At 37.8% G+C, this 15,148-nt stretch overlaps 1 protein-coding gene across 1 annotated transcript; it reads left to right on the top strand.

Moving 5' to 3' along the window:
- The first annotated feature begins 7,021 nt into the window (after window positions 1-7,021).
- LOC108771453 (intracellular protein transport protein USO1-like) lies at window positions 7,022-9,781 on the top strand. The gene has a single exon (XM_018536757.1). It carries the CDS (start codon window positions 7,022-7,024, stop codon window positions 9,779-9,781), a length of 2,760 nt encoding a protein of 919 aa, XP_018392259.1.
- Window positions 9,782-15,148: the final 5,367 nt, after the last annotated feature.

Here is a 15,148-nt window from a genome sequence, read left to right as displayed (position 1 = left end):
TTATTTGCTCAAAGTTAAAAATCTTCTATCTCTTGCAGGATTTTCTTACGATATTGTTTTTAAATACCATTTCAGAGTGTAAAATTTTAATATTGAAAGGAGGATGTTAAAGAGGAGCCAAATATTTTAACAATGAAATAATAATATTGAAATTTGGATAAACATATCAAATGGTCGTATTCAATTTTCGAAGTGTTTCCCAAACGCTATGAACTTTTTAATAATTTTATTATATCTAGAAAGACAGACTCTACAAAAATACTATGTCTTTTACTTACCTATATTCTTTAGAATATAAACCGATCTTTTTTAATATCTTGCTTTAATAACGCTTCATACTTAAAAAAAATGTCTGTAATATATTTTAAATATTCCAAACAGTCTATCAAAATTTTTATTTTAATTTAACACAAAATGAATACGTTAGAAAGTAATACAAATATTATGTAAAAAATGAATACAGAAAGTAAATTGATATAAATTGTGGAAATACATTTCTTTAATAAAATTAACGATTTTATAATATGTATAATAATAAAAAAAATTTAATAAAATTCTTATGTTTTTTTTATAATTATAGATTAATTACTTCAATCTTTGGAATTGTGAAATTCAAAACGGAACTTAATATTCCGATATATTACATAGTCTATAATTGTTTGTATATTCTCCTATCTTAGAGATAGTATCTAAAGACACAATAATCGAACCGTTCGAGCGAGTAAAATGATCCCTTTCTTGCTCTCTTTCTATCGCGGCTTTTGATATTACCAGCAATAGTTTTACCGTGTCTCCATGCCGCGGAACAAAGTGACTTAGCCAACTATGAAGTTCTTATCTGACACGCGTCTTACGCCACCTGAACGAATAATTGTGATACGCCCCCGGATTCAATTTATTTTCGCGTTGCATTCTTCTTCTGCAAAGTGCGCGCGACACTTTTTTCTGCATTATTTTACTTTCTAAACTTTAACTGTTATCTCTTGCGTTAACTTTCTACTCGATATTCCTTGACGAACAAAAACGTTTCTACGAGTGTATCCGGTGTTTGAGATAGTGGTATCGTTTTAAAGTAATTCTCTTACTCATAGCTTTTTATTTTCTGCATTTAAAAGTGTGATGTATCTAAGTTACAAACGTACGTTCTTAATGCATAAGAGAGAATTGTTATGAAGAAATCACATAATATCGGAAAAAAAACAACTTTATTGAAAGTTTTGTCTAATTAATTAATTGATGAACAAAGTTAGTTTAATTTGAATTTTATTCGAGAGCTATCGTGTAGCATAATTTAGCGATTTCTCATAGGAGTTGCCGGAATTAATTCTCTTCTACGAATTCATAGAATTTAAAAACTCAGGAACCTTTATTATTGCCATCTATAAAACAACGTTGAAACTCGAGTCTACTTTCCTCATTGCAACAGTCACCTCTTTCTTTCGCTCTTTTTCGTCTCTTCGACGAAAGAATCGTGAGTGGATTCGCGCGACTGGAAATTCATCGAGCAATTAGAGGCGAACGAAGCGCAAAGCGGAACTTAATTGTGCGCATTCGCGGCGCTGGGACCCGTTAAACAGCCGACGCGTTACCTGGAAACGGTTCGTCCTCTCCGGTTATGGATAACCGGCCCTTCCACCTCGCTGTCGCAATCGTAAAATTGCAAACCGGCATTTTGCGATGTCCACAACCAGAACATGAAATGGGATACAACTTTCGATTCGACTATCACTTCGATCTTTTCCAGAAAAAGCCGAATCCTCGATTTCGAATGCTCTCTTGAATTCGCTCGATGGCATAAGACTTATGCCATAAGCCTTATCGCTTATGCCATAAGTGATCGTTTGAAGATGTAAGAATGATAAAAATATTAATCTAAATTGGAAATGAAAAAGAAGGTTCCGTGAAATATCGACGGTTTTTCTTACAACGGTTATACAAACGTGAATTTTATGAACGTTAAAGTGAGTTTTTCATGGTAAAATAATAATAATAGTTAAAAGATCCATTTCTAGTTATTACTGTTATAATTTATATTAATAATAATTATGTTTATAGTTTTGCTATAAAAAAATCTGTATACTTGGCATCGAAAATAACTATAAATTATGGTTAAATTATAATAATTACAACTACCTTTTCTCTTAATTTTTTATTATTTTTTTCTACAGCTGAGAATTCATCTAAAAAAAGCTTCATAATTGTTATAAAAAATTCTACGAGAAGAATAAGAAAGGATGAATGTGAGATAAGCTAAGCGATCGCGGCTATTAGCGCTCACCTCGATCGGTTGCGCGATTTCTCGCGAAACACCACGCGATGTTGGAAGCACGCGATAAATTAATTACGGTGCCGGGAAATTAATCGTCTCGAGAGCCGCGATAATTATTACGGCATGATGCGCCAGAGTTTTATTGTCGGATAATTCTTGTCGACGATCACTCGAAATCGATATTGCCGTGCATTCGTGCGACGATTTAACGAATTATACTCGACGAGGACACGTCGCGAGCGCGAGTCATACAATTGCGATCAAGATATCATCTTGTCGTTGTTGCGCGTTCGATGTTCGAAAAGGCAGACGTGATATATGAAGCATGGGCCGATTGTGTCTGGCTTTATGGCGTGACGCAAGAGTGAAAGCCCGCTTATGGGACACACGTGATTAATAACGCGCGTTCACGTTTCGCGAATCGGATACGAGGCGAAGAAACACGCTCGATCGAGAGCCATCGGGCCGCATCGGCCGATAGGCTTTTAATTGCCATAAACGCGCTGCTCGCCGTGTGATATAAATTATTCCGCGATAGCTAATCATCGATGCGCGCGCGAGCAACGATTCTGCTAATTTAGCGATTATCCACGCTGCAATGGAGAGCGGTGATATTTCGCTCGTTCAATGCCGTTGTGGTCTTTCATTGTCTTCGATAGGATGGAAAGATTACAACGTGCCGTTTACGTGGAAACATAATGGATGGGTGCACCAGTGAACGATTAGCAGTGAATGACCACTGACTTGATTGTTTTTGCGATCGTAGGAAATAATGCAATTATATTTTTAAGAGAGGATTTAAAATATAATATAACACTAATATTATAAACTAAATTCACACCGAAATATTTAAGTACTACGATTCACTTTGACCGAAAATAATTTTTTAATTAATTAATTAAATTAATTTTATTCTCATCGGTCCAGATTCGTATTATAATTAATAATATTATCAGTTTTTTCCATTGTGTGTGTGTTATGTTATTATCGATCAAAACCATTGTTTAATAATTCATGTTCATCATTTATTTTTTATTTTTATTTAAAAAATGGTTTTTGCGTGTATCAGAATATATGAAAAAAAACTTTATACAAAACATTTCTCGAGCCATCACGTAGTGATTCGCAGTAAAATTTCGCGCCGCACCCGCGAGGTCGAGAAGCGATTAGGCGCGCACGGATGACTCGATCGTATATTTCACCGAAGAAAATATCTTTTTTTTCCTTTATGCCACGCGTTTCGTGCCTTGGAAGGTTAGCATTTATTTAGCAATGATTCACGGGCCAGTTCCTTGCCATTTCACCAATGGGTCGTTCATTAACCCTTTCGTAGGTAGATGCTACCGCTATTGTCTCGAATTCGATTTATAAAGAAAAATTGCCCCATAGTCGTTATAGAGATTGGATTTTTGCATTGTCGTTTTAATCTTAAGTGAGTAGCTGGAATGGTCACTTAGATATAATTTTCTTTGAAATCTTATTCTGGAACACACAGGAAAATAAAGAAATTGCCGCGTAGGCAAACAATTTTAATTTTATATATTATAGTTATATTTTAATTTTAATTTTATTAATTTAATTTTATAGTTATATTTTCTATTATATTAGTATACCAAGTTATAATTAAATTTACATTATGACATATAGGAATGTACAAACATATTGGTAAAGATATATAATTTTTTAAAATATTCTAAACATTCTAACCAACTTGCGTGTCTTTAAACCATCAAGCTATTTAAAGTCTTAAATGTTGCAATTATATACGATTAAAAGATATTTTCGTTAAGACTATTATTGTTGAAAGTTTTATGACGTAACTGTAATCGGTATTCTTACTGGTAGTTAAAAATCTGAAGTTTTATGTATAATTTATCTATTTATAATTTTATCTGCTTTTTTATGTGTATATATATGCTATGCATATAATTTATATTAATTTATATTATGTATTATAATTTTATTTTAGTATCATCAAGAAAATTCGAGATTTTTTAAAATGTTTCTGCTGATGATCAGTAATAGCTCCAACTTTCCATTTCTGGCATATCGCAATTCGCGCCAGTGCCGATTTCATTAAAATCGTAATTTTTCGCAAGATAAGTGAAAACGATTTTTAGAGTTAAATCATATAGTATGATGTGAAGATGCTTCTTTTTTTTTTTTTATTAGCCTCATTCTCCTTTTCGGTTTTCTCTCTGTCAGCGATTTTGTCGCCTGACTTTCCTCGGCGCAAACGTAAACATGCACTAAGTAACGTTCTCTCTACGGAATATTATCCTTTTTTATCCAACCAGCTCCATTAAGGGATCGCTAAGGTCTCATTAAGCTGCGGGACCACGGTCAATGCAAGACAGCGGCGCCTTTAGCACCGACGACATTCTCGAAGTTCCTGCGAGAGTATCCGTGACGTCCACCTCCGCCTGGATATCCTGAGTTTAATGTGCGAGCTGCGCTTCTACGCGCAGCGCACATGAGAAGAATTGTTATGCGGCACGCTCGAATGTTCAAAGCTTTTGGATTCATTAATAGTCGTAGCTACGTCAGATTTAATTATTAATTTCTCGACTTCGTTTTAAGAAATTTGCTGATCTTTGGCGTAAGTCCTCCTTATATCTCGAGGAATTGGTTAATTCCTTAACTCGATATTTATACTATAAATAAGAATTCAAGAGGAAAGTTTTAATGAAACGTAATGCGAATGATTCATTTGCGAAACCTCTCGTCGATAACGAGGACATTATACATCTTTTTTTCTATATTTTCGCGCGTTTAGCTCCTTTCACGTTCGAAGTATGCCATTAATTTCCGCGCGTACGCCTGGCTACGCCTCGAAAGTGAAAGACGATGCTTCCGCTCTCGTTCTGTCGTTCGAAAAAATATATCGTCATTGATTTCTTGTGTTGGCTGTTGCAACGACGTTGATGAACATGTTTCTATCATTAGTCTTACAAGTCAGTTTATAGCTAATTAATGTATCCTCTTTGCTGTACTTTATCGCATCATGCTGTTAATGTCTCACATTACTTCAAAGCCATTGCGCCGGGGCTTTTAAAGACTTAAGTTTTCTCTCGAATTAACAAACACTCTCAGAAATTTCAGCTCTTGAAGCTTTCTATTGTTTCAAAGAATTCATCGATCGATCAAAGAGGCTGATGAACCTTAGTGGAGCTTATGTGTTTGCCCAAAGCATCGGCGGATTAACGGGAGAATCGTGCTCCACCTCACCTCAGGGAGGATCACAGGACCGTAAATAGAAGGCGAAGGAGTCGGCGGCGTTGTGAAGGAGGAAGGACGAAAAGGGGGGACGACGTGGCGTGCTGTATAGACGGGGTAGAGAGGGCTTAGCGAGGAAGGGGACGGCTCGCGGACGGCTGGAAGCGAGGGGGCCTCGACAGGATAGGGGGCAGGGGCGAGAGAGCGGGAGGAACACGCTCTCCCTCCGGTGCACACTCTCGTGGTGACTCCGACCGGCAAAGTGCTCGCGTTCGTGAAAGTCCACAGACGACTTTCAGGGTCGTCTGCTGCGCGCGTTCGTCGTCGTCGTCGTCGTCGTCGTTCTATCCCGAAGCCGGCTAGCGGCTTCTCGCCGAGAAGAAGCCACCTCGAGAGGAGAGAATACCGGCACTCTCTCGCGCTCCTGCGAGTCTCAGCGAAGCGCGAGAATTCGCAAGGATCTGCCAAAGATTGTCCTTCGCTTCATAGAGAGAGAGAGAGAGAGAGAGAGAGAGAGAAAGAGAGAGAGAGAGAGAGAGAGAGAGAGAGACAAAGAGTATCCGAACGTAAGACGTTTATGGCTGGGTGACCGTGAGATTCGGAAGGTGTGTCCTTGTTCGAGGAGTACAAAGGATTCGGTGAGCTACTCATCGCAACGGCAATGGAGATTTAGATGCATTAGTCGCGATCATCGTTCACGTTGTTGTGTTTGTTTATTCTAGTGTGACGCTCACCTTAGTATCTGAGAAAATTCCAGTTTAATTTTTACGTAGACTGTGGAGATCTGTATGAACCGCTTCTGTTTAAGATGAAGAAATGGTTCAAGCTTCTTCTGTGAAGAATCTGTGCGGTTAATCGGTTCAGTTAATTTGATCGTTTTGTCAAGAGTTTTATTAGTGACATATCTTTGTATCATTTCAGAGCTTAAATTTGAGATCAAAGCGTCACACATTTCGTATTGTAGCATCAGTTAATCTCTTTTTGTTGAAGAGATTTCGTGGATGTGAGAAAGTTGGTGAAAAAAAAACAGATACATTTTAAGGTGGCACGATATTTTATCTTCACTGAACGGTGCTTCTGATGTTACTTTCAGAAATCTTGGTGTACCTAGATAGTTTCAGTGCTCGTGCACTAACGTCAAGTACAAATACATACGCACAGTGGATGACGAAGGATCGGGAATCGATCGGAATCGACGGTAGCCGTTGGGCTGGTTCGATATACGCGAATAATAATAGGTTAGCGCTCGTACACTTAACCGTGCGTGTTTCAGAGCGCCTACGTTCCTCTTGCCTGGAGATATCATGAGAAATTAACGACAACGTTCGTCGGTGAAAGAAGCTGCGAATTTTTTCTTAAAAAAAGAATTACTTTGCACAATCTTTTTACTGGAGAATTTTTTGTGATATTAATTGCTACATATCTATTTATATCGGAAATTATACCCACGAATACATTGTATGTGCATACATATAAACGATATTACTTGGGTGAGACATAATAATTCTTGACTTCAAGATTTCGTTCCTCGCGAAGATGACGTCCCGCCTACGCGGCCCTTCGGCAGTGAAGGACACGCCGAGGGCCGCCCCGTTTGCCAAGGATCATTTTCATCGAAGCGAGGCGGAAGTCCACTCCAGCCGGTCGTGCAAGAACGACGGGCGCGGCAACCGTTATCATTTCGGCATGTCAAAGCAACACGACAACAAGGTAGAGCGGAACGGACAGGAATATAATAAGAACTTTGTACAGGCGGAAGAGAACAATGCCGATCTATTATACAAGAAGAGCAGAGAACACTTCGGTTCCTGGGATATCAAGGACGTTCAGGACGACACGAGAAAATCGAGAAAACAAGATCTCGATGGTACACAACTGACAAATGGAAAATTCAGGAGCGAGCCTGTGGGTGCTAAGCCGGATAAATCGCACGATCGTCCGGAGTATCGAGACGAAGGATACGTAGGATCTTTACCGAGGGAGGGTCGACAAAAAGGCGAGTTTATCGAGAGAAATCTCAACGGTTCTTATAAATCAAGAATGAAAGAATCCTGGGAAGAGGAAGTGGAGTCGAGAAATCGAGGGAGGACGTCCAAGATTAGCAGAAGCAACGACAGTAATAACGATTTGATGCAACCCGTCGACGAGAGAGATATATTGCTTAAGGAGATTGAAAATTTAGCTACCGATGGCAGTCAGTCGCCGGACCGTAGAATCCAGGCGATGATCGAGCGATTGAAGTCACGAGAGGAGAGCAAGCTACGATCCAAGAGAGAGCAGAGATCAGCGAGTCCTGAAAAGGAAGCGCACGACAAGACGAAAAGCGACGGCAGGAATGATATAAGATCGCCGATCATTGATTATCCGCATGATAATTTATCTAACGCACGAGATAGGAAACTGAAGGATGATCGTGATGACGAGCCGCGCAGATCGAGCGAGTCCAAGCTGATTGGAAAATGCGATCGAGAAGAGGACGCAGTTCGACGTGAGCGATCTACTGATCGAAAATCGAGAAGCTCTGAGAGGCGGAACGAGACCTGCGAGCCTCGACGAGACGACAGTTTTCGAAAAACGAGCAACACTTACAGTGCCGAGAGAAATTACCGAAGGAAATCGATAGAGGACGAAGAAAATCATCCTCGATCGAGGGACAATTCTTCAAAGAGGAGAAGCTACATTTATGAGGGTTCGCCGGAGGATTTTGACGTGAGGATACAGAGGTACGACCGGGCTCTTCTTGAACCTAGGAGAGATCTGGACAGAAGTTCGCCCAGACGAAGTTCGTCCAGGGAACCACATCTGACCAGGAAAGAATCTCTAAAGGAGTACACTCGAGAACCGATAACCAAGAAGAATTCCTTCAAAGCTGAATCTAAGAGGACACCTAGCAAGGATCGCGGTGAGTCTAATTTGGCCAGAAAAACATCATTTAAAGATGTGGATAACGATACATATAAGAAGCACGTTTCGAAAAATCCACACGAGAGCTCGATCAAGTACTTCGGCAAGGATCAGGAAGACTCGTCATGTAAGAATTCCTTCAAAGATGTAAGCACAGATATAAATAGAAAAGATTTCTTTAGTGTACGAGATGGTGAATTCGATAGAACTTTCCTGAAAGATCAGAATGACGATGCGAAGAAGAGAGTCTCATCCATGGAACATGCTGGTGGCGTCAGCAGAATTGTCTTGAGAAATGATGACGAATCGAGTAGAAGCAACTCGTTTAAGAATGTAAACGAAGATTCCGGAAAGAAGAATTCGTTTAAGGAAAAGAACGTCGAGTTCGGTGAGATTTCCTACAAGGATCATGAGAGAAATTCAGAAAGGAGGAAGAACAGTTTCAAGGACGATGACAAGGAATTCAGGCGAACGTTGTATCACGATTACGAGAACAATATCGATAGAAAAACTGCGAATGATCGATATATAGAGTTCGGTAAGGTATCCTTTAAGACACAAGATGACGAATTACGTGTTTCAAGTCCTCTTCAGGAGGAGAACAACAAAGTAATAGTCAGAACAAGTTCATTCAAGGAGCGTGACGCTTCCCCGAAAAGACGCCCGTCGTTGCGAAGCAGAGATCACGAGACATTCGATAGGAAATCGGACAACTATTCGAGAGCGTTGTCGCCATCGAAGAAAGATGAGGCGGAGAGTAATACCAAAAACTCGAAAAATTTCTGCGCCAAGTCTTGGTACGAGAGCAACCGGATATTTTCCGCTAAGTATCTGCGGGATCACAGTAAGGTGCGAAATGCTCCAGAAGGACAACTTGACGTCGACGTCTCGCCGGAGCGAGAATTTTTGGTGCTGCAAGACACGCGGGGCAGCACAGTTGAGACAACTACTAACGATCCTGAGGAGAATCGCTTCGAGACACGTGGCGGAATTGACTCGGGCGACAGCGAGTCGCCGCGATTTTCCTCGGCTCGTGACCGCAACGGTACCACGATCATCAGGATACGATCATCGGAGGATTCCGGCAGCGCGGCAGAGAGACGCCGGCGGCGTCGTCCGGCGCAAGAGATATGCGCGGTGAGGCCCAGGAAATACGAAGACGACGATGAGGACAGCGACGAGGACGAGGAAGAGGATCGTTGGAGGAGGACTCGAAGGGACGGCGGAATCCTGCCGGGGAGAGGCGGCGGCGACGCCAGCGGCGCGACGCCCTCGAGAACGATCTGGAATTACCGCGAAGGGGTATGGCACTTTCATGAGTCAATTGCTTTCGATCGTTCCTTTATGGTTCAGAGGCGCGAGGCGTTTTTCATAAATCGCTGGAGGAGATGAAAAAGGTGGCAGTCTTGGTTGGGAACGATAAGCGTCACGTTGATTTGAGGCGTTTATCGAGGATATAAGTTCCCGTGGAAGAGAAAGCCCGGCTTTCCCGTTCTTTCGACCCCCGTCACCATTTGCAGGAACGTTCAGCCTATAGTTACGGCGATTGTGTCAATTTTCCATCGTCCCTGGAATTCGACTCGAAGCAAATTTGTTCCAACATTGAAGTCGTGCGAAGGTGAAATTGTAATGTCGCGTGTGGTCGTAATGCGAGACTCGTAATTCTTGTTCTACTCTCATCTCGTGTAGCAAGGCACTGGTGGATGGTCGTTTAAGAAATATTGTCCGATAATTCAGTCCTTTCGCTAAACAGTATTATATTTATAGCCGACATATGGCTTAGCCATTGAATAAATTTTGAATTTCCTTACTGGTTTCGTGCAAGCGATAGGTTATAATCAGAAATTAATAACGGAAGATATTCTTTAATTTATAATTGAAAGTAAAATTGTGGCCATAAATTATTGACAAAGTTTTGATAGTTAAATCTTGGAGAGATTATATAGCTATTGATTTTTTTTAAATAAAATATACTGTTGGCGCGCATTTAATATTCATTTAAATGATACCAGAAATATGCAGTTAAACGATATATCCACTAAATAAATCATTGAAATGACTTAATATTATGTGTATTATTTAATAGCTAATAAGCATAATTACAGACTATTGGCAGAATTACCATTTAATACCTGGATATTATAGAATTAGCGTGCAAGCGTTATTAACTTCAATAAGAGGAAGAAGGGTTAATCCTATATTTATAGCTATAGTTAAAAATTATAAGAAGCTAAATCCTCACTTTTTGATTATCATAGAAAAAGCATAAATTCGATGATTATTTACTGGTGCACTTACAATAATAATGATGATTTTCTCGTGAACTGAATTCGAAATGTTCGAATGTACGGATTTATATAATATCATTTAAATGATGAGACATATATTGGACTGGTTCGGTTTGCAGTATCGTGGTTTGTGCGCACTTTGTGTATTCGCTTATCGACAATTTTTCGCGATCGTTGGCGAGCGAGAAGCGGCATTGTTATCTCTCGCACGTTGAGTACGAGTGACTGAATCACCATGGAAATCTTGCGCAATATTACACGGCCTCGTGCACTAAAATTGCAATTTGCCTGGAATTTCGCGATGGCCGTTTTACGGTCGAGAGAGCGCGATACCTTAAAATTAAGTGGCTATATTGGAGATGATAAGTTTCATAACTTGCGTGAATATAAACGCAACAGCGAATTGTGTAGCAGGATTTTATTAAAGATCTCTCCTGAATAATCGGTCTCATCAATTTTATTCTCCAATCCTCGTAACGCGTTACATTTCACTAAACCGCATAAAATAATTTTCCCTCTCCTGATATATAAAATACAATACAATATATTGCAATAATTTTATTCATAATTTCATTGTTATTCAATTTATATTATATTATTTTTCCATATTTTAATCATCTGTTCTTGCAAATATTATCAATCTACTTTTTTTATTTGTTCGTATACATTCGTTAACATTACTTTTATTTTAGTTTTTTTAATTGAAAACATATATTTTACGTGATTTGCAAGCAACTATTGTTTTTTAATTAGACAATATCAATGTCCAACCTTATCGATGTTCAAATGGCATACTGATTTCTTAACAAACTTCGTAAGCGTTTCAGACCCATCCAGAACGAGCAATTTATAATCTCCATTTATCATCCACGCCTATTTACGTCCACAGGGTGCACAAATTACGCTTCACCGCGGTTCAATCCGATTAAGTGAAAGCTAAATACCGGTAGCTCGACCGCTACCATTGCTAATCCTTTAAATGATAATGACGCAATGACTCGTTGTGATCTTATTCGTGAAAATTTTCATAAAATCAATTTTAACGCATCACATCATTATCAACGTGTAGATATTATTTTCTGCTAAAACAATTAATTAAGGAAAGAATAAGTCGAAAAATTTGATAAGACAAAATTCGTAAAGGACTATCGTATAATTTACACATACATAACGTAAATAAAAAAAGAGTAAGATTTTATTACTTACATTTATAATCTACATTTTATTTATTTATTTGAGGAAGATCTTTATTTTTGCTCCTTATATAAAAGAATACATATAATTAAATATTTTTATAAATAGCGCTAGATAATTTTCACTCTAATCTTTGTAACTGAGATAAGAGAAATGACTCGCGTAAATCTTGAGGTAATCGATTCGATTATGTAATTGCAATTTCGCATTTTGCATCTTGAAGCAAACCAAATTTTTCCAGCGGGAATTACTTATCAATTTGTCGTCGGGTCTGCCGTGGCACAAGTTTTCAACGCGCGAACTTTCGTAATCACCTTGTCTATTGGCCAACGCGTCATGCAAATGTCAGTGAACCGCCCACGAGCTGAATGGCCAGTATCGCGCGTAGGACACGTCGTTACGGATAACATCTCTCCTTAAACGGGCCGTTGCGTTTAAAAATGCGGCCTTTGTCCGCGGGATAATCGAGTGATCGGTTCGTTAAGAGGGTAGGTATGAGTGTTGATCCGTTACGTTCTAATCAATCTTCCAAGATCAGAATAAATTTAGACGTTAATTATATTGGCCGAATGCGGAAACAATACATAATAATTTAGAATATTTTTAATGCCGATATTAAGAATGTTATATTAATCAGGGAATAATGAAAAAACACAAATTAACTCATTTAAACAATTATAAATGGAAAATTAATTTAATTTTTGGAAAAAATACATTTAATTATAAAGTTATACATATTATATTATATAATTGTATTTATTATATTATAAAATATATGTCTTACATTTTTAACATAAGTATTTTAAATTCTATGTACATATTTTACTTGAAACGGAGTAAAATTTATTTTCCAAATTTGTACTTACATCCGTCTTATTAGAAATTAATACAATCGTTCGGTCGATACGAAAATCTAAATACACGTCGATTTCGACGTTTTAACAGCGATTATGATCCGTTAGAAGCAATTGAGCGAAAGTGTGCAACCGTCGAATCAAACCAGATTTGCCAAACTGCATTCTCGTTACAATTCTGCGTTACAGCAGTGCTGTTGATTTCAAGCGGCAAATGATTGGAATAATTCTTTACAATGCTCGCGGTATGTTAATTCTAAGTAATCTGTCTTCTTGAGCAACGCAGCCGCAATCGAAAGCATCATTTAATCATTTCAAGAGCTACTTTTGCGCATAAACTGTAGATGGATGAAAGGTCCTTTTAATGCTTAGAGGGATAATTTATTAGAAACATATTGACGCAATACAGTTTTAAATTTAATACTTTCAAATTTTTCAAACTGGAGTCACATTAATTTATTACTATGAATCAGTTAAAAATTGATATGAATAATTCTTTATTAAATCTTTAGCAATCGTGATTTTTCATGAATCAGTATGTTTATTTTAGACACGCATAAGAAAAGTCAGATATCAAAATCTCTCTGCAGACTCGAAAGAATTAATCGCTCGTTCCTCTCGTATTTTTGTGCGATCCATCTTGACATCGCAAAGAAAAGAGGCCCTTCACCGCGCGGTGAGTCAGAACGAAAAATATGTTAATTAGCAACGCTCGGCACGCTGCGAGTATCGTTATTCGGTATCGCTATATATAGGCAGCTAGAGACAGATCGGCGACGGCCGGCACATTTTCCAACGCGTATCTACTCGATATTTGGCGATGATGCCGGTAGCGAGAGAATCGACGTGGGCAGACCGACCATATACGCCGGCCGGAAGGTTCTTGAACGCATCCAACGCGCTTCAGGCGCTTTCTTCCATCCAACACGGCGGTTTCTTCTTCTCCTCTCCCTTTGTAGACAAACCGGTGACTGTGGGCCAAGACTTAGAAACCTCTTGTAGACCCGACTGGCGCAAACAGTTTCCAGACACTCAGCGGTCCTTAATGCAGTGATTTATGACCTCAGAGATCGATATCAATTCTTTAACCGTTTGTTAGCGATCATATATTTCGTTGAAAGTTGCTTTTGATAAATTAAAAACCTTTTAAATTCGTAATTAATATTTTTATAAATAAATAATATAATATTTATGTTTTTTTTTAAATTTTCATATGATTATGCTAATTCTTTCATTTTCTTTTTTCATATGGGGTTAAATAGTAATACAAAATGTAATTACATCACTTTGCAATATAAAATTGCACAATGCAATGCTGAGAAAAAGATGCTTAAAAATTCATTTACGAGATACATAATATTTATTTTGTTGAAATAAATCCTTATTTAAACGATATATGAATGAAAAACGCCATATTTAGTCAAGGCGGTTATTCGTATATCTAATAATATATTTATGAATGTATACAATTTCTAGTTCAAGCTAACCGTGCGTCGATTATTTATAGATCTTAAAACACACCGTTAAACCAAAGCTGAATTAATATAATATCACAAATTAAATTGACAAGCAATTTAATATTATTATTCTAAGTAAGCATTTTAGAAAGCTATTAATGATTTGATGCATATATAAGCATCTTAAAAATTATAAATAATTTATTATGAAAAATATCACCATATAGCCACGCAAGATTCGTCATTTAAATACGGCGAATTTCATTGCTGACAAATAAATCATCTATTTTATCTTTCTTTGCAAATTAATAAGATATATTTCACAGAAATATATATTTCTCATAAATACATTTCATCATCAATCAAATTTTTTATAACCAAATATCGAAGAAAATTTTACATATAACATTTACTTGTGAATATTTCAACTTTTTCCTTTTAATGTTATTCATTCTCGCTAGTTCATTCTTCAATAGTTCTATTTCTTGCGAATAGCGTGTCCGTAAATCAATATTTAATATAGTATGAAGTACCTACAATTTCGAACTGATACAATTCTGAACGAAATAAAATAATCAAAAATTTTTGAGATTCAAATTTGATAACACTAATCTCATTATGTGGGGAATATTGAAGAGGGAATTAAACAGGAAAAAATTAAACTTCAACTGTGAAAATTATGCCAAAATTTTATTTTGTTTAGAACTGTATTATGTTTAAAATGGTACTACCTTACTCTATCACTTTAAATAGTTCCATTTATTCTCTCTTTTGAAATGTGATCTTATTTCAAAAAAATCGTGACATTCAATGTGATGTCCGGTGATCACCGACGTATTAGATGAGCGGGAGGAATAAACGCGCTGTCAAAAATACTTGAAATGTTTTTAAAAATGCGGTGGCTAACGCACAGTGGAACATCCATTATTTACGTTGCTCGAGCCCGAGCAATCTCAGCTTGTAGGG

This window comes from Cyphomyrmex costatus, unplaced genomic scaffold, assembly GCF_001594065.2.
Source record: "Cyphomyrmex costatus isolate MS0001 unplaced genomic scaffold, Ccosl1.0 scaffold159, whole genome shotgun sequence".
Taxonomy (NCBI): Eukaryota; Metazoa; Arthropoda; class Insecta; order Hymenoptera; family Formicidae; genus Cyphomyrmex; species Cyphomyrmex costatus.
This window is presented reverse-complemented; position numbering and strand designations above follow the sequence as displayed.